Source organism: Dromiciops gliroides, chromosome 2 (assembly GCF_019393635.1).
Source record: "Dromiciops gliroides isolate mDroGli1 chromosome 2, mDroGli1.pri, whole genome shotgun sequence".
Classification (NCBI taxonomy): Eukaryota; Metazoa; Chordata; class Mammalia; order Microbiotheria; family Microbiotheriidae; genus Dromiciops; species Dromiciops gliroides.
Window position 1 is genome coordinate 229,400,427 of NC_057862.1, and position 25,369 is coordinate 229,425,795.

Here is a 25,369-nt window from a genome sequence, read left to right on the forward strand (position 1 = left end):
TCCTATGTGTTCACAAGCTATCACTTTAATAATACATTGTAGAAATTTGTTACAAATGAGTTAAACTTATTAGCCTTCAGTTTGAATAATCCTACCATCCTTCTCTTTTTTTGAAAATAGAGAAAACATACAAACAGCTTAAGTTGGAGTTGCATCTATTATGTTTTTGTTTTTTCCCTAGATATGAATGATGACTTAGTGGTCAAATCTGCAATATCTGAAACCCAGTGCCTATGCTTAATAGCTTGAAGTCTCCAGGAACAGCTAATGGATCTGTTATGACCTCCATATTAATATCGGATTCAGTTCTTTCAACTATTTTTGTTTCATCCTTGTTAGTCTGAAGATCACTACCTTTGGCAAAGAAAAAAAAAGGTTTCTCTCTTTCATTCATAATTATCATTTCATCCACCCTGAGTAATTTCCCATCCCTTCATTGAATTGGGATCATAACATGATTTAGTTATATTAGACTTTAAAAGACACACAAGAGGGCAGCTAGGTGGCACAGTGGATAGAGCACCAGCCCTTGAGTCAGGAGGACCTGAGTTCAAATCCGGGCTCAGACACTTAACACTTACTAGCTGTGTGACCCTGGGCAAGTCACTTAACCCCAATTGCCTCACACACACAAAAAAAGACACACGAGATAACTATGTTGCTTTTTTTGGTCTGGTAGGTGAGGAGGTTGCCATACACATAGTTTGCTTGGATTTTAGAAAGGGCATCTAATCCAACCTATTCATTTTAAAATGAGAAAACTAAGACCCAGAAAGTCTGAATGACTTTCCTAATATAAAGAGTGACAGAGCAAGGATTCAAACTCAGGTCCTTTTACTTTGGATTTTAGAACTTTTTCCATTGTTTCACACTGATTTGAGTAGAATCTTTAAAATTTAAATGCAGAAGGTGAAAAATCTAGAAAGGTAAAAAGAAAAGTTTGAGTAATTTGAAAAGGTTAAATGATGTTTGAAGTAATGACAAAATTATTGACCCTTCAGAATTCCATTATTTTCAATGGTCCAAGCAAGGACAAAAGAACAAAGGAAGATAAAGTTTTTGTTTTCTTTTTCTCTTTCAAGAGAGAGGGAAAAAAAGGAGAAAAAGGGGAATACACCTGGGAAAGAATGTAGATGAAGGAAGAACTTATTTCTGATAACTAGGTACGAAGAAGAGAAGAGTACACAAATGTGCAGGCAGGGTTGGTGTGGGGAGAGAGACAGAGATAGACAGACAACATTAGGCTAGATAAAAAGGATTATGCTCAGACTATTACAACTCTAAATATATAATGTTAATTTTATTTCCCCCCTTTCTCTATCTTCTTTTGTCTTGTAAATAAAAGAGAAAAGAAAGAGAACTATGCAAGGTGAGAAAACAACATAATAGAATACTATGGAGAGAAGAACAAACTGTGAATGAGAATGGGATTAACTTTACCATAAAACAGAGGACAGTGACAGAATGAATCAGTAAGCAAAACCCCACAATATGTTGTTTACTAGGAACACACTTAAAACATAAAGACCCATGCTGAGTTAAAATGAGAGGTTGTAGAGTCTACTCTATCTCAGCTGAATCCAAAAACAGCAAGGCTGGCAATTATGATCTTTGACGAGGCAACAGTAAGCAGAAAAAAGAGATAAGCAGTGAAATTTCATTATTCTAAAAGAACCACACTAATACCAACATTAAATATATATGCACTGATAGTAATTACACACTAATATCTAAAGTAAAAGCTATTTGGACTATAAGAAGAAATCATAAAGCAATAATTATTAATGTGGAAACAAAATTCTAGGCCCTCACAATTTTATGATTTTAGAGCTTGACTTTAGTAAAGATTGTAAAGGAATATGCATACATAGGTCACGGCAGGTGCCAACATAGCTGTCGTACACATCTTGTTTTTGTACTATGAGTTCTGAGAAATTAACTACAATGTTTGTTCCATTTATGAGGTTCTAGGATAAGGGTGTTGGAATTGGATGATTCCTGGAAATGTACAAATGTCCTCTTAATGGGTGGTTCTGGAAACAATCTGAATTTGGAACCTGTTAACATAACTTTGACTCAGCTCCTTCCCCCCCTTTTACAGCTATTTTAATATAGAACAAAATACCTTACTATTAATTAATAATAATTAATATCAATCAACAAATCAATTAATTGGATTTAATTTCTTTGGTTACAAAGAAATATGAATAATTTTTCAATATTGGTTACTTCAATTTGACCTCTTCAGACTTAGACAAACTTAAAAGAAAAATAAACAAGAATGAAATGAATATATAAATAGAATTATAGGAAAATTAGATATGATATATATCTGGAAGTTACTGAGAGGAATCATAAGCCATATACAATGCTTCTTTGCATGGCACCATTGCAACAATTAACCATGTTTGGATACATGAACAATTCACAACTAAATGCAGAAAAACAAAGAGAGTAAAAATATCACTTCAAGATCAATAATGAGAATTTTAAGGGAAAATTCAGACTAAAATGGAGACAACAGATGAGTCTGAAGAATGAGTAGGTCAAAGAACAAGTCAGAAATGATAAGAACTTTACCAAAGAAAATTAAAACAATGAGACAACATCCTCAAACTTTCAACATTCAGCAAGGAGTGAAAAAATCATTAATGATTAATGAATTGAGTATGGAATTTTAAAAATTAGTAAACTGACAAATTAATCCACTCAATGAACATAAAAATAGCAATTCTTTTTTTTTTTTTTTTGGTGAGACATTTGGGGTTAAGTGACTTGCCTAGGGTCACACAGCTAATAAGTGTTAAGTGTCTGAGGCCGGATTTGAACTCAGGTCATAAGTCAGACCTGCCTGGTCCTTTCAGTGCATTTTTTTTGTGGGGCAATGAAGTTAAGTGACTTGCCCAGGGTCACACAGCTACTAAGTGTCAAGTGTTTGAGGCAGGCTTTGAGCTCAGGTCCTCCTGAATCCAGGGCCAGTGCTTTATCCACTGTGCCACTTAGCTGCTCCCTCAGTGCATTTTTATTTGCATGAACTCATCTGCACCATCTCGCTGCCCCTAATACTCTCATTTTAGGAGAAAAAGAAATTGAAGACTAGTAACAAATCACATGCCAAAGGACACCCAGGTAAATAGCTCATGTCATATAATAATTCTATTTTTAATGACAATATTTTATCTTCACCACGTTTCCAGTTAGGGAAAAATGGCACTGGCAGACAAGAATGTCTTTGTGTTTCTCATAATCACAAAAAATATCAAACTCCCTAGAGGCAACCCTTAGCAATCAGATCATGTTCTAACTATTAGTACTGTCAGTTGCCTATTAAGAAATTCCAATTCAGTGGTCTCTTTCCTCACCTTCTACTACACCCTCAGTTTAATAGGGCACAACTTCAGCAAGAGGGGCAGGTCACTGGAAGGATTAATTGGCTTCATCCATCTATATATGTCTTCTGCCATCTTCCATCATGAATCACTGTGAATAAGGTGATCTGCAGAAGCCTTTCACTTGCTAGTACTGGGGCAGGGCCCAAGGACTCTGACTTGGAAGGGAGTGGTGGGCCTATTCAGTTGCTTAAATGGTGTTTGATTAAAAAAAAAAGAAAGAAGAAAAACAATAAACACGCATGCCTGTATTTTTTTGTGCATGCTATATCATTGATAGATGGATACGGTAGAAATGATTTGCTGACCATGTATAACAAAAGCAAAAGCCAGGTATGATAATATGGCTTTTCTCTCTGTTAGTGGTAATGGGAAGAGTATTGCCATTATTTGTGTTTGGGAGCTTTGAAGAACATTTGGCTTTTAAGGAAGGCTATCATTTTTAAAAATACTGCTAAATATATAGGGAATTACCAACAAGAAAAGAGGAAGTATGCATGTGACCCCTGGCTTAGAGGAGTTTCTGACTTGCCCTAATTAATAAGTAACATGGAGCCATTAAGTGACAAACCAGGATTTGACTGTAGGTCTTCTAATTCTAAGTCCAACACTTTTTTTTCTATACTATAACATAGCCATACATACCACAACATGGCTTCATAGTTTACTTGATGACAAAAAGTACTTTAAAGGCATCCTATCTCTCAAACACTGCTATGTTCTCAAACTTTGTGGAAGCATTCTTTATAACTTTATATTTGATTTCAATGGGGAAGTAAGCATCTCTTGTGTTTTTCATGAGTACATTTTCAACCAGGTAGATGAAAATGAATCTTATATGTTTTCTCTGGCCAAAATTCAGGAGTCTGTATTTTCCTTGTATTTAGTGGCTGTGTTCAGGACGTTAGTAATGGGACTAGAGAAGATTTTATGATGTTTCATCTAAAGCAGAAATAGTAACTTCACATCTCATATCAGGGCAAGTCCTTTAACCATTTACCTTGGTTTCCTCATCTATAAAATGAGCTGGAGAAAGAGATGGCAAACCACTTCAATATGTTTTTGGTTTTTTTGGGGTTTTTTTTGGGGGGGGGGCAATGAGGGTTAAGTGACTTGCCCAGAGTCACACAGCTAGTGTCAAGTGTCTGAGGCTGAATTTGAACTCAGGTCCTCCTGAATCCAAGGCCAGTGCTTTATCCACTGCGCCACCTAGCTGCCCCTAGTATGTTTCTCACAATCTGGTCACAAAGAACTGGATGCAAATGAAATGACTTACCAAAAGAAAAATGCATCTATACATATATGTCTACAAAGATGTATTCTAGGATAAGAATGAGAAAAGGAGACAGATAAGAACTTACCTTTTGTGGGTTTTTGTATTTTGGTGTAAGGAACTGAAAGAGAAGGAGGAAGTTCCTTTTACCAAAGTGCATCCCTACCTTCTCTGTAACATCCAGTCCTCAGGAGTTCTATTTATAGCATTGAGGTATGGTGATTGGTCTGATATGTCACATAGCTTCCTTCAACTAAAGACTTCATGATTCTGAACCTACCTCTCTATCCAATGACTTTATAGCTATAATGTCTTTGCTTTAAGAGGTATGATATCAATGCTGTTGAGATTTGTAGCGATTGAATAGAAATCTATTTAGGAGATCTATTTTTATATTGTAGAAGTCTACACTTTAGCCTGGAACTTGGCCACAAAATTGCCCTTGTCACAACTCAAAACTAAATGGAATATAAATATTTCTGATTTGTTTTCACTTCTATTAATTTTGTTTGTGTGAACAATATAAAAAATCTGTTTCGTGAAGTTTTCCTTCATTCTCATTTCCAACAACTGATTTCACTAGTTCTGAAACTGCAGACAAAAGCAATAAGCAAATGAAGGATTTTTTGACATGCTGGATTGAAAATTTCATAGACATTTGAAAATATTTTCTGCCATGGATAGGCCTCGTGTTTCACCCCTCGTTATAGGCACATCTAAGTAGGTTCAATAAAACTAGACCTATTAAAGTGCCCTAATCTACTTTAGTTTTGAAAGGAGAATCAACTAGCAGGATCTCACCATCTTTGGTACAAATAGCGCTACAATTCTTGGGTGATCAATTTTTTTTTTTTTCGGGAAACTTGAATTGGCTTAAAAACTGCCAAAGTATAAGTCAATTTATAATGCCAGCTATTTCTGTAACTATAGCGGATGGTATTCTGTCCTCTTCTAAAGGAAACTAGAACAACAAAAACCAAAACTCTTTGTACTTTGTAAATATTTGTTGTTTTGATTTCCCTAACTAAAGGATGGAGTAGCTGATTTCTCCAGGGCCCTTTCAGACCTAGGATGCCAATATTGTGTCAGCATACAACCAATTGTTCGGCTTTGTACAAAAAGAACTATGCATTTCCCTGGTTACCTAGTAACTTCCACTTTTAAAAGTGAGTGTGTGTCTGTGTGTGTGTGTGTGTATAGGGGAGGAAGGAGATAGATAAGAGATTGCTACATTTGAAGAGTTTGCCTAATGTCTCAATTATGGACTTATTAATAGTAATTAGTAATAATACTAGATTGCTTAATAATTTGCCAAACCTGCTTTAGGTAATTGTCCAACATTGACTAAAACAAGGTCCAACTAAATGAATATATAAATAGAATAGACAACACAGATGAGATAGTTATTCCTTTAAAAAAGTTAATTTCCAATCATAACAGCTATGGAAAAGATAAAGAAATACTAGTCTTTCAGAAAAAGAATTCACAGATATTCTAAAAATGTTGATCAATTTTTTCAATTTTAATTTACAAAATAAGTTTACCAACATTTTTATTGAAATAAAAAAAATGAAAAGTACTGTTCTTCATCAAACTACCATGTATTTACTTTTCTGTACACGTATTATATCCCTATAAGGGTCAGCAAGGTGGCTCAGTGGATAGAGCACTAGCCCTGGAGTCAGGAGCATGTGAATTCAAATGTGGCCTCAGACACTTGACACTTACTAGCTGAGTGACTCTGGGTAAGTCACTCAGGGCCATCTTCAGTCATCCTGAGTCTCTGTCACCACTGGACCCTGATGGCTCTGGAGGAGAGGGTGAGGTTGATGACCTTGCATAGCCTTGCCTCAATTAAACCCAATTCACTTTAAGTCATGACATCACCCTAATGTCATGGTCCTCTTCAAGAATGGAAGGACAAAAACTAACAATATCCTATGCTCTTTGTGGGCAGAGATGTTCTTTTTTTTGTCTTTATATCACTAGCACTTAGCACAGTACTTTGCATTTTAGTAGGACCTTGTTTGTTGAACAAAGTTAAACTCAATTTTCCTCCATGTTTTGCTTTTCATGCTTAAATAATACCTTTCACCTAAATTTGGACTTTTCTTTTCATCTCTATGATCTTAAGTGATCATAACAATGATAATGAATAAGAGCCAACATTCATATTATGCTTATTACATACTAGGAACTGTACTAAGTGCTTTACTATTATTTATTATCTTATTTGATCCACACAATCACCCTGGGAAGTAGGTGCATTATTATTATTATTATTCCCATTTTAGAATTAAGGAAACTGAGGCAAACATATGTCAACTGACTTGCTCAGGGTTATACATATAGTAAATGTCTGAAGCTAAATTTGAACTTAGGTCTTTCCACCTCTAGGCCTAATGCTCTATCAATTGTCCTACCTCGTTGTCCCTAATTTACCTCTTTTCTTTATTAAGTCAGCTCCATTTTTATAACACCAAGTCCTACATTTTCTGGTAGGTCCAGAACCATCTTAAGTTATTTGAATTCCATTGTCTTTGTATTTGGAAATTTCAGTCTTTTTTCCTTATTTTCCCTTATTGCTCATTTTCTGATTCCCTCCCCTCTGAGAGTGGTTTCCCTTGGGGCTGGATCTCAAAGCATCTGTCTCTTCTCATGCTATGACATTCATAATTCACCAGACTATGTCTCTGCTCCACATAATTTGTGTGTGTATGTGTGTAGGGGGGAGGCATAAAGACCTCCCTCATATACTTACTGTGGTCTCTCCTATTCTTTCTGGTTTTTTATTCTCTAGTCTGACAGTACAGAGTACAATTGTAGCCTCAGGTGATTTCTGCCATTTGGAAATGGATCTCTGATGCTACGGCAGGAGAGGTATGAGAGTGTGGGGTAAGGGATCGAGTTTTATTTCAAGCCCAGACATGTAAGTGTCCTGCCCCTTTCCCTCTGTTTCTCTGCTGCACAGAATGCTGTCATAGTAACTGGCTATGAGGGCCTCAGCAAATTTCTGCAGCTTAGAGCTTAGATCTCCACTGTACTGGAAAGAAGGAAGGGGGATCAATATATGGGGTTGTGTTTTGTTGCAACCCTGTGGGTAGGGTTGTTAGTGTAACTGAGAGTTGTGAGGATCCAAGAAAATGTGTTGTCCTCAATTTTGTTAGTCACATGCTCTGGAACTTGAATCACAGATACTTTGAATTTTCAAGTTAGCTTATTAGCCTAAAGGAATCCTCACAATAACATATCTGACAAGTAGTCAATTTAGGGTCTATTCAAACACTTCCAATGAGGGGGAATCAACTACCCTCTGAGGCAACCCATTTCACTTTTGTATAGTTCTAGTTGTTAAGAACTATTTTTCCTGATATTAACCCTACGTTTCTCCCTCTTTTTTTTTTAAATGAAGTTGAGGGAACGGACTAAGCATTTATATAGCACCTACAATGTGTCAGGCACTGGGCTAAGTATTTTACAAATATTATCTCATTTAATCCTCATAACAACTCTGCCAGGTAAATACTGTTAATATCTCCATTTTGCAATTGAGGAAACTAAGACAGAGTTTAAATGATTTCCCCTCGGGTCATGCAGCTGGTAAATATCTGAGGCTAGATTTGAAATCAGGTTTTCTTGACTCCAGGCCCAGCACTCCATCCACTACAAACCTATTTGCCTCAACAAATAATACATAGTAGAGCACATCACTAGCCAATGAAAAATGTTTTTTGGAGAGGTTATTTGTTTTTAAAAAACCCTAAAACATTACTATAACCATTTTACAGGATAATAGTTTTTGTAATAATACAGTAGCTCTATCAGACCAGTAGCAAAGATGTCAGGTCCAAAGTTATAAGAACTAGTTCTCTTCCTTTTATATTCTTTTATGCCTTTCCCCTTTTCCATCAGTATAAAATGGGCACACACATGTATGTATGTATATGTTGTTGTTTTGTTATTTTTCCTTTGCTCTTGAAGAAGAACATGACATCAGGGTGATGTCATCACTTACAGTGAATTGGATTTAAGTGAGGAATGGCTGTATAGGGTCACCGACCTCATTCTCTCCTCCAGAACCATCTGGATCCAGTGGCAAGATATATATCAGGATGACTAGAGATGGCCCCAGATGTTTTTAAGGCAATTGGGGTTAAGTGACTTGCCCAGGGTTACACATCTAATAAGTGTCTGAAGTGAGATTTTGAACTCAAGTCCTCCCGCCTTCAGAGCCAGTGCTCTATCTACTGTACCAACTAGCTGCCCCCGTGTGTGTGTGTGTGTGTGTGTGTGTGTGTGTGTGTGTGTATCTTAAATCTATCTTAAAATATACAGTGAATAGCTACGTGATGAATATGTAGAAATCTGGCTTTATTTCCGTTTTTTTTTCCTTTTTTATTAAAGGGGAAGTGTGAGTTTAGGGGATAGAGTGCTGTCCTTAAAGACTGAAAAATGATCTGAGTTCTAGTCTTGCCTTTGATGTATACTGATAGCGTGACTACATGTAGTTTTTTTAAATTTCCAGTGCTTTAGGCCACAAATATCAAACAAGCAGTGCAAAACTCTCCAGTGAAGCCGAAATAAGATCAAAATGTAATTGGAAAATGTTTAACAAAATAAACGAAAATATAATAAAATAGATAATGCTCATTTCTGGTTTTCTAAGTAAATGAAGAGAAACAGGGATCTGTTTCTAGTTGAGTTTGGCACCACTGCTCTAAGACTATTAATTGCAAAGAAGAGGCCAATCTGGTAGAGTTGGTTTCCTCAATCTGGGCCTTCTTCCTACAAATGAAATCACTGGTCCAATCCCTAAACCTAATCCTTATGAACAGAAAATGGATAAATGAAGCAGATTTGAGGTAGTTGCAAATTCTGTATTCTTTGTCCCATAAATGTAGCCTGGGCCTTTTTCAAATTCTTTGTTCTAATGTTGTGGAAAATCATAATATACATTATTAAAGGCTTTACAGTTAGCTATAGGGTTGGATGGGGAGAATCAAGAAAACAGGAAACAAAGGAAAATGCAGATTTTTACAAACTTTGTAATCATTCCTATTGGGTGACGTTTATCTCCTTAAATGTTTATCTTCTCTCTCATTTTTTATTTCATTTTTATGTGCCTCATAAAGTTGGATATCACTCAATGTTTAGCTCTTTGGTGCCTGAACATGGAAAGCAGATTGCCCTGGCATTTTTATATACTTTTGGGAAAGCAAGTCATTTTCATTTATTGTGATTTATTATTTGAATCTTTTTCAATATGACAAAAACTACTAACAAAATTTGATGTACATAAAAATAGAGCTCTACTGTATTGTGATGGCAAGGAGAACTTAGTGTTTTTTTCTCCTGAGAAAAATTAAGCAGAGAACCAAATGAATGTGCCCTCCATATACAAATAGGGACAAGGACTGGTATTTTTTTCTGAATAGTTATAAGAAATACATATACTTAATCTCATTTCATGCTTTTTTGTCATTTATCCTCTTTTCCCCTCCTTCTGATCTGTTCACCCCCTTACCCTTACTCACCACTTTATTAAGGGGTTATGGAATAATCAGTAGTTGAAAAGATGCAAAATAACTGATTTGGGAGAAATGATTACATGTGTAAATTGTCAGGTGACCAAAACATATCTGTGGAGGTTATGTGTATCTTAATGGGACTTTGCTTATTGGAAAATTTCATTGATAGAATGGGAAAATCATGCAATTTACTATAAACAAAACAAATATATGGTGATAAAGCTTATTTTCTTTAGGAAACCAAAAATAATAGATCTGTATATATTATTTCTACAAATCTTCTTTCTTTGAATTTCTGTCCTGGTCTTCATATTCTTATGACCTAGTTGGTAATTTCCTAACATACATTGTAGTTTATTGCATTCTGGGATATATGCAAATGAGTAAACTGAGACCACCTCATATTTTAAAAAGCAATCTCACTCTGAGTCAGCATGTGTACTGCATATCATTAAAAATGGATGGAAAAAGGAAATGACTTTAGTTCAATAATTTATGAAAATGTTACAGTTTTATCATCAGTCTATGCATTTTTACAACACCTATCACTGAAGAACTGAGGTGCTAAGAAAAAGATGATTCTAGTACAGAAATAATAAGGGAAAATGTTTATTTCCCCTCTCTTCAGAATAGTACAATAGATGAGTGATTGGCAGTTGTCAAAGAAGTAAACATTGTGTACTTTAAGCTAATAAAACATTTATTGAGTAATGTACATGTGCAAGGCATTATGTTAGTTGCAAGGGTACAAAATAAGTTTAAGAGACAGTGTCTGCTTTCCAACAGCTTACAGTCATTTTAGGGGAGACAAGACACATATGTACAAAAAGAAAAAAAATGACATGCAGCAGTTTCTTCCTATAAAGTGTAGGTACAGGACTGTACACAGGTATTGCATAAATGTTGACTTACACAAGCAAGCACACAGTAACACAAGCATAAGTCTCCTCTGTCTTCCATTCTGATACTGTCAGCATGATCATTTAGCAAACAGAAAGATGGTTAGCAGACACCCCAAATAAAGTTGAGTATCACTCAATGTTTAGCTATTTAGTGTCTGAACTTGGAAAGTATATTGTGCTGGCATTTGTATATAAAGAAAAACAGGTCATTTTCATTGATTTTGATTTATTATTTGAGTGTTTTTGATATGACAAAAGCTACTTACAAAACTGGCAAAATATAGCAAAAAACACTCACAGGTACTTGGTTGTAGACTGAAGGTAGGAATAAGAGAATTGTACTCGGAGCTTCCAGAGCTCTAAGCTATGAAGCCTGTTTTTCTTACCCCAACAGTTTGCACCTCCTCTGAAGAAACTGTCCAATTTTAAAGGGATAATTAATATGTTTGTTAAATAGGGATCTCATTATAATAGATCACTGATGGATCCTCAAGACCGCAGGCATTTCACAGCATAGCCTAGCACATATGACTTCCCCTACAATGACTACCACCCAGGGGAACACACAGACAGTGAAAGCTGGCTACAAATTCTGATTCTTGTACTAGACTTCGATAAGAGGTTTTTTTTGTTTTTTTGTTTTTTTTTTTTTTTGTGAGGCAATTGGGGTTAAGTGACTTGCCCAGGGTCACACAGCTAGTAAGTGTTAAGTGTCTGAGGCCGGATTTGAACTCAGGTACTCCTGACTCCAGGGCCGGTGCTCTATCCACTGCGCCACCTAGCCGCCCCTCGATAAGAGTTTTTATCTGCCTCAGTCTCACCTTTCAAAACAAATAGCTCTATAACAGCAATAGAAAGGATCAACCTAACAAACCCTAACTTCTAAGTTCTTCTTATCCCTTTCTTTTTTTTTTTTTTGGTGAGGCAATTGGGGTTAAGTGACTTGCCCAGGGTCACACAGCTACTAGTAAGTGTTAAGTGTCTGAGGTCGGATTTGAACTTAGGTACTCCTGAATCCAGGGCCAGTGTTCTATCCACTGCGCCATCTAGCTGCCTCTTATCCCTTTTTTTCTCTGTTTCTGGCAGGTAACCTTGAAGTGTGAAAAAGTTTGGTTCATTACTCAAGCTTAGTCCAAATAGCTGCTCATTGATACGTCCACAGCTCAACTGCCTTGGATCTTGTTTGACCTTGTCCAACCTGCTCATGTTATTGATGAAGAAATTGAGGCCCATGGAGGTAAGCTCAGGTTCATACAGTGAGGTAGAGTGCTCTGTAATGTGGGGAAGTAAGAAACTGCTGCATTCTTCATTTATGTCAGCTGAAATAATGAGCTCAAGTTCACACAGTGAATTCAGTGCTGTAGAATTAGAACTTTGAAGAGCCTATTTTCAAATCATGAATATACTCTGAATAATACCCTTGCTGCTGTTATTGAGGGTGTCTGCTACCTACTACATGACGATACTTCACAATGCTTCACAGAGCCAGTGTTTTCTTTCCTTTAAGCAAGTTACTAAGTGGAGATGGTCAATGATGTTTACACATATGTATTAACTCTCCATAAGGAGGAAGGGAGAAAGGGAAAATGCATGACTTGCTTCCCCATTCCATGTTATTACTGATAGGATATATCATGATGAAGTGCTAAACAAGCTCTTTCATTGTGTATAATGACTGTGATTATTGGGAGGAGGATATCTACTAAGAGATGATTTATCTTCTAAGGTAAGAAAGGTGACATAGCCAACTTCTAAATGGAGATTTTTATTAAGCATGCCAAAATGAATGTTTTATCTTTGGTTCATTAACCATCAAATTCCAACTTTTCTAATTGGAATCCAGAGTTGCTTTACAGTTCCTATTACTTTAATTCCAGAAATTCTGAACTCCTTCAACTGTTGTAATCTCTGTCTTCTCTTGAATTCAGCTACCCACCAACATGGTCAAAACTTAAGACTTTACCATCTCTAAAAACTGCTCAACTAGGAAAACTGAAACCCCTGAAATTTTCTTTTTCACCGCAATCTACTACCCTTTTACCTTTCACATTGTAATTTCCCTTGAAAATGTATTCTTCATTATCCATTGTGTTCCTTTACTTCTCCTTGTTTTCCCACTCTAAAATTTGTGCTGATCTCCCTTCTTAGTTTTGACCTTATGATCAGTTATTTCCAGTAACGTCTTCTCTGCTTTTGAACTTTTATAGCTCTTGCCCTGCTGACCACTATAATACTTGGGCAACTCCCATCATCCATTTTCATTGCCCCTATGTCTGATCAACTAAATGCTACTAGAAAAAAAAAAGCCACAATGATTGGGTCCAACACAAGTTTATGCAATCTAACATCAACTGGTCCTTTGCTGCTCCTTACCAGTTCTTTATCTTATATTTATTATCTATTATATTCCTGACAACACATGTTTAAACCTCTTCCTCTTCTCAAGTCTCCAATTCTGCCCACATATCCTTCTCATCATTCAGCATAATTATGTTTTGGTCTTTATTGTAAATGGTGAGGTCTTCTATTGTGAACTCCTTCAATGCTAATCCTTTATACCTTAGGGTCATATATGACCTCCTAAACTCAATGGTCCCAAGTGTCTGTCTCTTCAATAAATTCCTAGTTTCAAAGATCATTTCTATAGAAATAAGCCTCCAAATTGACATCTCTGCTCCCACCATTTCTTTATGGTCAATTTAAATCCAACAGACATGTATTAGGGACTTAGCATGTCTATGGTGGTGGATCATGGTGCAGTGAATGCATAGTAAGTATGTTGATCATGGTGTAGCTGGCTTTGGAGTCAGGAAGTTCACATCCTTCCTCTGACTAATATGTGCTGCGCGATCCTACTTACTTAACTTCTCAGTGTTGTTTCTTCCAACTCTCTAAGACTATTAGGGGCCAAACTGCATTGGTGGAAGGGGTTCTTTATAACAATGAAGTCATAGACTGAGTCCCTATATTTAGCTCTATGTCTCTTATGGGCAAGACACCCTATTAGGTGTTGCTAATTAAGAGATGGAAAATAGTAGAACTCTTCCTTCCTGGAACTTCCAAACTAATGGGAAAAGACTAATATAACACATGAATAGGCATAATACAAGCTAAAGTGATACAAGGTCAAAGAAAGATCTGGAGAAAATACTATGAAAAACAACAAAACTTTTCCAGCTTAGAACTGGAAAATACCAGGGAAGGCATCAGGGGGAAGTGACACCTCAATATGCTTTAAAAGAGCAAGATTTCGGGGGCAGCTAGGTGGCGCAGTGGATAAAGCACCGGCCCTGGATTCAGGAGTACCTGAGTTCAAATCCGGCCTCAGACACTTGACACTTACTAGCTGTGTGACCCTGGGCAAGTCGCTTAACCCCCATTGCCCCGCAAAAAAAAAAAAAAAAGAGCAAGATTTCAACACACACAAATGTAGAGTTCCAAGCATGGAAGATGGTCCATGTGACTGCAAAGAGGTAGGAAAGGTTTAAAAAAAAAAAAAAAAGACAAGGGCACAACTGTTAGTCCGGTTTGCCTAGAATATAGACTTGGTGAAGTATAGTCATATGAAATAAAACTGTAAAGGCAGACTGAACACATGATGTGGACTACATGCTAGGCTAAGGAATCCAGTCATGTAGACCTGAAGCTTCAAAGATAACTTGGACTCTTTCTCTCTCCCTAACTGATATCCCCCTATTCCCTTGTATTCAATTGGCAGTTCCTATAGATCATTTCTTGGAAATATCTCTGACATAATTGCCCCCTTTTTCCACTTACATTTTTTATACCCCCACCTCACAGAGTCATAGAATGTTAGAGTTAGAAGGAGTCTTAGATATCATCTAAGTCCAGTGCATTCACTGTGTGAGAAAATAATGAATTTTGGGACTCCCAGAGGCCCCGACTCAAGGGGATTATATTAAGATTTATTGGATTGACTTGCTGATTGACTCACTTGGAGTTAACTTGATTGGAACCACAGCTACCTGAAGGCCTGACCCTCTGGTGGTGAACTCTGACCTAGTCACATTCTGCTCATGGACCACCCTCAAGTCCAGTGAACCAATGGATTTGGGTGATGCTAGCTAATTAGCTTGAAGCAGTGTGTAAGGACCGCCTTTCCTCCAGACCCAGAGGAAGCTTCCACTTGCAGTTTGGAGCTCACAGAGGCTCATGGTGGAGGACTCAGGGCGAAAAGCAGGCCAGGCCGAGCTCTAGGATAGATAGGCCTTTCTTAAATTTCTGAGGCAAGTGTTCTCTCTTTACTAATATTTGGTATGTTTTAATAAATGCTTAATGCCCCAAATTGGTGCTAAAGCTTCTAATTTATAAGTAACAAATGTATTAGAAACCCCAGCTCATTTTTCCTAAACTTGGGACAGAAATAAGGTGACAACATATAATTTTAAACACCACAATTGTATTTTTTTTACAAATCAAATATGAAACTGCCTTACCACAAACAAAAATTAGTGATATTTAAAGGACTCATGGTAGCCTATGAACAAATAAAAAAAGTTACAAAGAACTTTTATAGACCCTATAGCCTATACATTTTACACATGAGGAAACTGAGGCATTCAGAGAGATGAAGTCACTTTCCAAAAGTGACATAGCTAGCAAGCAGTAATATAGAGATTTGATCTGACGTCTTCTGATTGCAATTCCAAGACCTAAGTCACTCTTTCCTTTTTATCTTTATTATTTGAGAACACACCATTTTCTGACTGGGCAGTTAGATGGTGCAGTGGATAGACTGCTGGACTTGGAGTCAGGAAGACTCATCTTCCTTAGTTCAAATCTAGCCTCAGTTATTAACTGTGTGACTCTGGGCAAGTCATGTAACCAACCCTATTTGCCTCAATTTCCTCATCTGTAAAATGAACTGGAGAGGGAAATGGCAAACCACTCCAGTATCTTTGCCAAGAAAACTCCAAATGGGGTCATAAAGAGCCAGACCTGACTGAAAATGGCTGAACAACAACATTCTCTATTAATATATAAGCCTGACTACCCCAAATCCTCTCTACTTCAAAGCTCATTACTTGCCTAAACTATTTTAGGCTATACTGCAGTTTTCCTGACTAGCCAATCCATTTTCTAATATGTCCTTCATATCACTGACTAGATAATATCCTAGTGTACCACTCTGTGTCTCCCTTTTACTTAAAAGCCTTCAGTGTGTTCTCCGGTGCTTATAAAATAAATTCCTGATCCTGTATTCAAGATCTTCTATAATCTAATTCCAACATAGCTTTTCAATCTTATCTCTGCTATTTCCTATAATATACTCAACAGTCCAGCAAACTTAGACAACTTCCCATGAGCTCTAAATACTATGGCCCCTGTTCTCTGCCTCCCTTTTTATATTTCTACGTGTTTCTACTCAAACCATTTCTAAGACTGTGATGAATTCCTCCCTTATCTCTCTGTTAAAGTCTACCCCTTTCTTTAAGGCTCTAAACAGATGTCACCACCTCCATGAATCCTTTGCACTTCTCTCTTCCATCTGAGATTGATCAATCTCTCATTACATCTCATATCAGTTTGCTGGGATCTGTCTTTTTGTACTAATTATGATTACTGTAAAATAGTGCTCCTATTTGTAACAGTTATTTGTATTTTACCCTTTATTATTTTATTTGTTCTTTGAGAAAGAGCTCAACTACTTATTTTGCTTACCTTCTCTGCTGAAGAGAATGATCTTTGGCTTTAAAAGAACAGAATAAAAAGGTCTACTTAGGTTTCAAACACAAGATAGGTAAGGTGATGATAAGCAAGCTCATAGCTTCCCTCAGTGAATTTAAATTACAAGTCCTGGAAGGACTACACACTAGAACATAGGAAAAACTAGCAGATGACATAATCAAATCACTGTCATTGATCTCTGAAAAACTGTGGAGAATAGGAGAGATGCTGTAGGACTGTAGAAGGAAAAATGATGTCCTGATTTTCAAGTTTACCAACTACAGGTCAATGAGTTTGACTTTGATTAATGGCAAAATCCTGGGACATATTAATAAAAGTATGGTTTGTTGACATTAAGACTGAGAAATGGTAATCTCAGAAAGGGAAGCTAGGTGGTACAGTGGTTAGAGTGTTAGACCTGAAGTCAGGAAGGCTCATTGTAGAGTTTAAATTTAGCCTCAGACACTTACTTAAATTCCTGATCCTGCATTCAATAAAGTAGAATTAAATCTACTCAGACACTTTGACCCTGGGTAAGTCACTTAACACAGTTTGCCTAAATTTCCTCATCTGTAAAATGAGTTGGAAAAGGAAATGGCAAACTGCTTCAGTATATATGCCAAGAAAACCCCAAATGGGGTCATGAAGAATAGGCCATAACTGAAACAACTGAACAACAACGACAAATCTCAAAAAGTCATAACTTCTTTGAGAACAGGTTATTCTAGACTAGCCTAATTTCTGTTTTTGACAGAGTTACTTGTATGATCAGGGTAACATTGTTTACTTAGATTTCACCTAAGAATTTGGGAGTCTTCTCGTGTTCTCCAAGTTGACAATGTAGACAGATGTGGCCTTGAAAATAGCCGAGTTAAGGGAATTTGGAACTGGCCAAATAAGTAGTCATTGATGGTTAAATGTCGTCATGGAAAGAGATCTCCATTGGATTGAGTACATCAGAGAACTGTTCTTGACTGTATTTGGCTCAAAATTTTTATCAGTTCTTTTGAATAAAGAATAAGTGATATGTATTGTAGATCAGGCTTATTTCTTGCCAGAATAGTGGTTAAGACTCAGGAGTGAAATGAAATGAGACACTTAGATCCATCAACATTACTTAACAATGGCATAGAAAGGATACTCAGCAAAGATACAGCACTAGTTCAATTGGACCCTCTCATCTCCATATGGAAATGTGTCTGGTAATCAATGTGTGTTGGGTCAAATGAGCATGGTGACTTTCGTCTCAGTGGGACACTGACTCCTTGTTGACTGGTCTTTTTATGCCCTAGATTATCAAGAAACCCTATCAATAGCTCAAGCATTAATCCCATGGACTATTCAAAGGGGAAAAAATTCAGAGCTCTCAGGGAGGGAAAAAACTTGTCCAGTAGGTCAAGGAACACTGAGTGGGTAATGATCCAGGATGATTCTCATTACTGACTGATTCCATAAGAAAATAGGGCACACCAACATTGATCTAGCATATCCTCCTGACTGGGCAAATTTCCATATGGAGACAAGAGGGGCTGTATCCACCTGAACCAGTGCTCTGTTACTTTATGTATGCCAGAGTCTACAAGAGTAGTTGCCTAGGTAACTGACCACTCTCCTGCCCATGCTTTCACCACTTCTCTCTCCACTTCCTGCTGCCAAGGCCCACTACAATGACCATTACATTAGGGTGAAGGACTACAGCCCTGTGTTAGGGCCTGTGGATGATGTTACTGCTATACAGTGCCATAGTCTGACTACTACCCTCCACCTGTTTGGACACATTTTTAGTCTTCTAGGGTAAAATATTAACTGGCTTAGCTTACATGGAAGGGATCATTATAGGTGTCATTTCTATTATAGTTCACCTTTTAAGACACAAAGCTGGGAGGATTAGTTAATAAATTGGATGATGAATTCAGCATCCATAAAATATCTCAGAGTCTTTGATAATCAGGTGAATTTAAGAAAAGGAAATTTTCTAGGTATAAATGTAAATTTTTACTTTTAGGTTTAAAAAATCAACTTCAAATATATACTATGGGGTAGATGAAAAGGGATGACAGTTTGTATAAGAAAGATCTCCATGTTATAGTGCATTACTAATTTAATATGGCGTAGCAATGGGATAGATCAATAAAAAATGTGAATTTAAATCTAGATAATATTAAGATGTTTATGTCCAAGACAGAAAAGGGGGTAATCCTTCTGTATTGTGCCCTGGTTACACCAAATTTGGAGTACTGTGTTCAGTTCTAGGTGCCACATTTTATGAAGGATATTAACAAACTACTCACTGTGAAAAGGTGGACAATGAAGGTTTTGAGGAGTCTGGATACCATGCTAAGAGGAACACAGGTTGAAAGAAATTGAAGTAGGGATGGGGATGGTGGAGAAGGAACCTCAAAGTATGTAGAAGTACAGCTGAGTTCCTCCAATACAACTCCTAAAAAGAGATCCAGAAAAAATTATCAGATCGAGTCTTGACTGTAAAAACTAAGGGAAAAAATGATGGTGAGTCATATTTCTAGGCCAGTTCATCATAAGGAGATAGAGAGGTCTGTGGACATTGGGAATGCTTCTAGGCAGGGGCACTGTGTGAAGCATTCTAGAGGATAGTAAATGAAAAAGAACCAAAGTTGTGCACCAGTGCAAGAAGAGTTCCCAGGCCCATAGAAGAGGACCCTAATCTTGTAGCATATAAGAACAGATGTCAACTGGAAGCTTTGCCATTCACTACTGAGTTCTGGGTCAGACGTCCAAGGCAGACTGAGGAGGAGATCTGCACCCAGGGGTAATTCTGTAAGGTTAAAAGTGGTCATGGGCCCTAGTCTGTGTGAGGTGAAAATATTTAAAAGCAAATAGTACTTTCTGGCAATGGTCTCTGTTCTAATCTCTAGCCTAGCAGAATAATGAGGAAAGGAGTCTCAGACCAAAGGGAAGTCTGCAGTTCTTTCAATCTGAACCTTCAGAGCTTTCCAGTTCACTAAGAGTGGCTAAATTTAGCAGCAGTCTACTGGAACTTTCAGCCAGGAGCAAGTCAACAGGAGTGTGACTCAGACCCAAATGAAGACAGGAACTTCGAAAGTTCAGAACAGGAAGTCAGTGATCAGACATAAAATGAAAACACCCAAGAATATAATAGCCAGAGATCCTAGGTCAAAGGAAAAAAAACTGCAACCAGCAAGAATACCAAGGAACCACAGTCATGATTGTAAAAATTCTGGTGTCTACCACTATTAAAGAAAAGGTTTGGCATATTATATTCCCCGGGGGCAGCTAGGTGGCGCTGTGGATAAAGCACTGGCCCTGGATTCAGGAGGACCTGAGTTCAAATTTGACCTCAGACACTTGACACTTACTATCTAGGTGACCCTGGGCAAGTCACTTAACCCTCACTGCCTCACAAAAAAAAAGTAATATTATATTCTGAAAGGCAAAAGATCTAAGCTTATACCCTAGATTAAATTGCCCAGCAAAACTGAGTATAAAACATATAGGGGGAAAATTGATTTTTAATGAAGTATAGGACTTCCAAGCACTCTTGATAAAAAACCTAGAGCTGAATAGAAACTGAAATACAAATTCCAGAGTCAAGTGAAACATAAAACAGGTATAGATGAATCAAAGAAATACGGGGAATGGAGAAAAGAAAACTTAGCAGGGGAGTGGGAAATGGTAGGTAGCCTTAACTACTGTCATGTGGAAGAGGAATGTGACTTAATCTGTTTGAATATAGAAAGAAAAACAAAGATCAATGGGTGGAAGATGTAGAGAATTTTGGCTCATTTTAATAAGGAAACAAAACAAAAAACAAATAATGATAATGTTAATAATAATAAAAACCCTTCCCAACAATTAGGGTTATTTAAGACGGAATGAACTCCTCCAGAATGTATTAGGCTATTTCTCACTAGAGGTCTTCAAACAAATGCTGGATGAGCACTTTATGAGGATGTTAGGCCTCTGAATTCTTCCCCAACTCTAAGAAGATATTATTTTGATTCCAGACATTTCCATTTCTTAGTTGTATAACTCTGGACAAGTTTTAATGTGTCTGAATTTCCATGTCTTCAACTGTAAAATGATAATATTGTAATAAGAGTATTCAAGTATGCAAATGAATTATGATGAAAGTGCTTTGTAAACTTGAAATTTCTATACAGTGAATCCCGAAAGTCACAGTATAGTTTTAAGATATTTTACTGCACGAAGACTTTTTTGGATACCCGGAATAAATGTGACCTATTATTACTATTACCTTAAAATATAGTTCATTTTCTACTGTTTCTAACTGGCATTCCTCTCCCTCATGTCTCTTTTTCCATATAATCTTTTCTCTCCCATATAATCTTTTCTCTTTTGCCTCTCAGTCTCTGACAAGAATGCTAAGTATCTGACCAATTTATAACATTACCTTGCCTCCTTTAAAAAAATCCCTTTCCTTGTTATATTACTAACTTCAATCCTGCCATCTTCTAATTCTCCTTTAGTTGAGTATATTCCTTCTCCCACTGTATATATGTATGCATGTGTGTGTATATCTGTATATATATCTGTATATTATGTATATATGTGTTTGTGTGTGTATATATAAATATATATGTATATTATGTATATGTGTGTTTGTGTGTGTGTATATATATAACTATATATAGAGAGAGAGCATGTGCTGCCTCCTTTTCTCACAACAAATAATCCTTACCCAGAAATAGATGCAAAGATATACATTTCTAGGTGATTTTCTTTTTTTTTTTTTAACCAATGGTCCTGAATGGAACCATGATTTATTTTTTAGGATGGATGATCATATTTCTCTCCTCTTTATGTAATCATCTTATACCTGCTTAGTAAGACCTCTCATAACAAGCATTGCATTTTAAGTTAACTAAGCACTTCACCCTTTCAAATATCAAGGAATTTTCTAATACAGTAGCTAGGTAACCTTCTGCTGCTTCTTTAGTCCAAACAACTATTAGTAAAACAATTTTTTTTCCCCAAGGGACAAGAGGAATATTCGAGTTTTCCCTTCAATTTTTGCTGGAATCAGGGAGTGGATATGAATAATAAAAAGAAATGAAAGCTGCATCCTTATAATTTCCTAAAGAAAGTTAAGCAGGGTTGAATTTGAGCAAAGGCTCAGGTTGGTTATTCTTTTATGCAAATTTTGCCCATCCCTGATAATTAACTCCAATTACAATTCTCCTTTAGAGAACCATAGTTTCAATCAAATTGGGTAGAGTGAATCAGTTAATTAATAGCAAAAATCCTTATTTTGTTTGCCAGGGATATTTTCCTAAAAAAAGATTTGATTAAAAAGAATCTATTGACAGAGATAGTTCTGAGTAAACACATCAAAGAGCTAAACTCTTGTATTTAAATTCTGAATTCCACAAAAAGGGCTAGAGTGCTTGAAAGAGGTATTAACTAGTTAACCATCAGCATGTATAGGCCCAGACATTTGTACCTCTATCATACACCTGGATAAATGGAGTCACAAAAAAAAATTCCTGATTATTCACAGAATCACAGAATTCACAGCCAAAACAGAAGACTGAGACTTTTGACTTAGTACAGGCACCAGAGAACGCAGGTTCTAATGCTATGTTTTGGTTTTTGTAGGGCAATGAGGGTTAAGTGACTTACTCAGGGTCACACAGCTAGTGTCAAGTGTCTGAGGCCAGATTTGAACTCGGTTCCTCCTGAATCCAGGGCTGGCACTTTATCCACTGTGCAACCTAGCTGCCCCTCTAATGCTATTTTTGCCATTAATTACTTCTATAACCTTGGGAAAAATCTCTTAACCACTCTGGTCTTTTGTTTCCTCAAATATGTCATTTTTTGAGACTCCTTACAACCCTGACATTCTGTGATTTTTTTTTTTACTCTACTAGTCCATGATACCTTTTTATGGAGATAAATATGAAATCGCAATGTTTCCTAATACTATTTAGGGGCAGCTAAGTGGCACAGAGAATAGATCTTGCATCTGAAGTCAGGAAGACCTAAGTTCAAATCTGGCCTCTGAGAGTAGCTTTTTGATCCTGGGCAAATGACTTAACCTCTATTTGCCTTAGTTTCCTCATCTGTAAAATGGGGACAAAAAGAACAGTACCTATCTCTCTAGGCTGTTGTGAGGATCAAATAATATGATAATTGTAATGTGCTTAACACAGCACTTGACACAGAGTAAATGTTCTCTAAATACCACCTATTATTATTATTATTATTATTATTATTATTATTATTATTATTATTATTATTATTATTATTATTATTATTATTTTGCACGGCAATGACGGTTAAGTGACATGCTCAGGGTCACACAGCTAGTAAGTGTCAAGTGTCTGAGGCCGGATTTGAACTCAGGTCCTCCTGAATCCAGGGCCAGTGCTTTATCCACTGCACCACCTAGCTGCCCCACATATCAGCTATTACTAACTATTATTATTACTGTTTAACTTTTTAGAAGATCAATAGAGGTACTTGTCCTATGGATTTTGAAATTTGGGCACATTCAAACTTTAGTCCTTCCATCTAATATTGAAAAGACTAGTAGTTCTCCTTTGGATATGTATATTTAGAATCTTTAAAATATGACAGTAATTACTATGAAGAAGGAAAACATTTATACTTAATTCTTTTGTTTACACTTCAGTTCTAAAAGGTACTTGTTTGGCTGAGTGTGTGTCTGTTGATCATAATTCTTTAGACACCATTAACTAATGAAACTGAAATTTGCAAATATGTTAGAATTCACAAATACTGCTTATCATACCAGGAATCTAATTTAAGTCAATATATTCACATAGTACCAGTAAACAATTAGGCTAAGTATTTTAGTTATAAACGGAAATATGATTTATGATTATGCACTTGTTTGCTGTTACTATTTCAGTGTGGTGATCAATATGTATATATTATGCCAGCAAAGATATGTATTCTGGAATAGGTATAGGAATCAGACTTATGATTGCATTGATATAATGAACTCCCTTTACCAGTGCAGGACACTTTGCCTGCAACTCCCTCTTGGACTTGCCTAGAACAATGAAGGATTTCAGTGACCTGTCTAGGGTCATGTAGCCAATATATATTAGAGGTGAAACTTGAAACCAGTATTTCCTGACTTTGAGACTGATTCTTTATTATTCACTTTACAACTTAACAGGAAAAAGAAAAAAAAAGAAATGAGGATTTCAATAATTTTAGAAAAGCATTGAAACACTTGCATGAAATAATGAAGAGTGAAATGAACAGAACCAAGAGTGTATACAGTAATAGCAATGTTGCTTTAAGAATGATTTTGAGTAAATAAGTTATTTTGACTATTATAAAGATCCAAATTAACTATAAAGGACATATGAAGAAAGTTGCTATCTGCATTCAGAGAAAACAAATAAAGTATGTATAGAATAACTTTATATGTAAATTTACATACCTATTTGTTGTAGGCATTTCTAGTACGTAGTATTTGTAGCCATCTCTATGGTAGTGGGGGAAGGAAAAAAGGGGAAACAAGACATTTGAGTGATAATTTTGTTGTATATTTGAAAAGAGTAGCAAGTTGTGTAGAGTAGATCTGTAGTTTCATGTGCAATCATCTTTTTATTATACTGTTATAGAAATGCTTGTTTTATTTCATAAATTAAAAATTAAAAAATAACAACTTATAAAACCCCACCTAAATAGAATCATAGGCTGGACGGAATCTTGAGAAGTCATCTTCTTAGGCATCTTTTTTTTCACTATTTAAAATAATTAATAAACATTTTAATTTACTTTTGACTTCCAAATTCTCTCTCTCCCTCCCCTCATCCCTCCCTGAGGTAGTAAGCATTCAGATATAAGCTATACATGTACAGTTATGAAAAGCATTTCCATATTATTAATTTTATATAAGAAGACTCAAATAAAAGAAAAAATAAAGAAAGTGGAAAAATAGCATGTTTCAGTCTGTGTTCAATCAGTATCAGTTCTTTCTCTGGAGATAGATTGTATGTTTCATCATTAGTCCTTTGGGACTGTCTTAGATCATCATATTGCTGAGAATAGCTAAGTCTTTAACAGTTCTTCATTGTATAATATTGTTGTTATTGGTTACAATGTTCTCCTTGTTCTGTTCACTTCACTTTGCATCAGTTCATATAAGTCTCCAGGTTTTTCTGAAATCATCCTGATTGTCATTTCTTTTTTTTTTTTTTTTTCAGTGAGGCAATTGGGGTTAAGTGACTTGCCCAGGGTCACACAGCTAGTAAGTGTTAAGTGTCTGAGGCCGGATTTGAACTACTGACTCCAGGGCCGGTGCTCTATCCACTGCGCCATCTAGCTGCCCCATGATTGTCATTTCTTATAGCACAATAATATTCCATTACATTAATATACCACAGCTTGTTTAGCCCACTTGATAGGCACTCCTTTGATTTCCAATTCTTAGTCACCACAAAAAGAGCTACTATAAACGTTTTTGTACAAATAGGTCCTTTTCTCTTTTTTGGAGGTTTTTGGAATATAAACCTAGCAGTGGTATTGCTGGATCAAAGGGTATGCACAGTTTTATAGCCCTTTGTGCATAGTTCCTGGCATTTTTAAACC

The 25,369-nt window shown here is 36.4% G+C and overlaps 1 protein-coding gene across 1 annotated transcript in view; it reads left to right on the top strand.

Moving 5' to 3' along the window:
- Nucleotides 1–25,369, top strand: part of DIO2 (iodothyronine deiodinase 2) — a 275,547-nt gene that overhangs the window by 227,559 nt on the left and 22,619 nt on the right. Inside the window, 1 exon segment of the mRNA XM_043984393.1 lies at nt 12,179–12,329. Within this exon segment, the coding sequence (XP_043840328.1) occupies nt 12,297–12,329 (33 nt within the window). The 5' untranslated portion in view covers nt 12,179–12,296.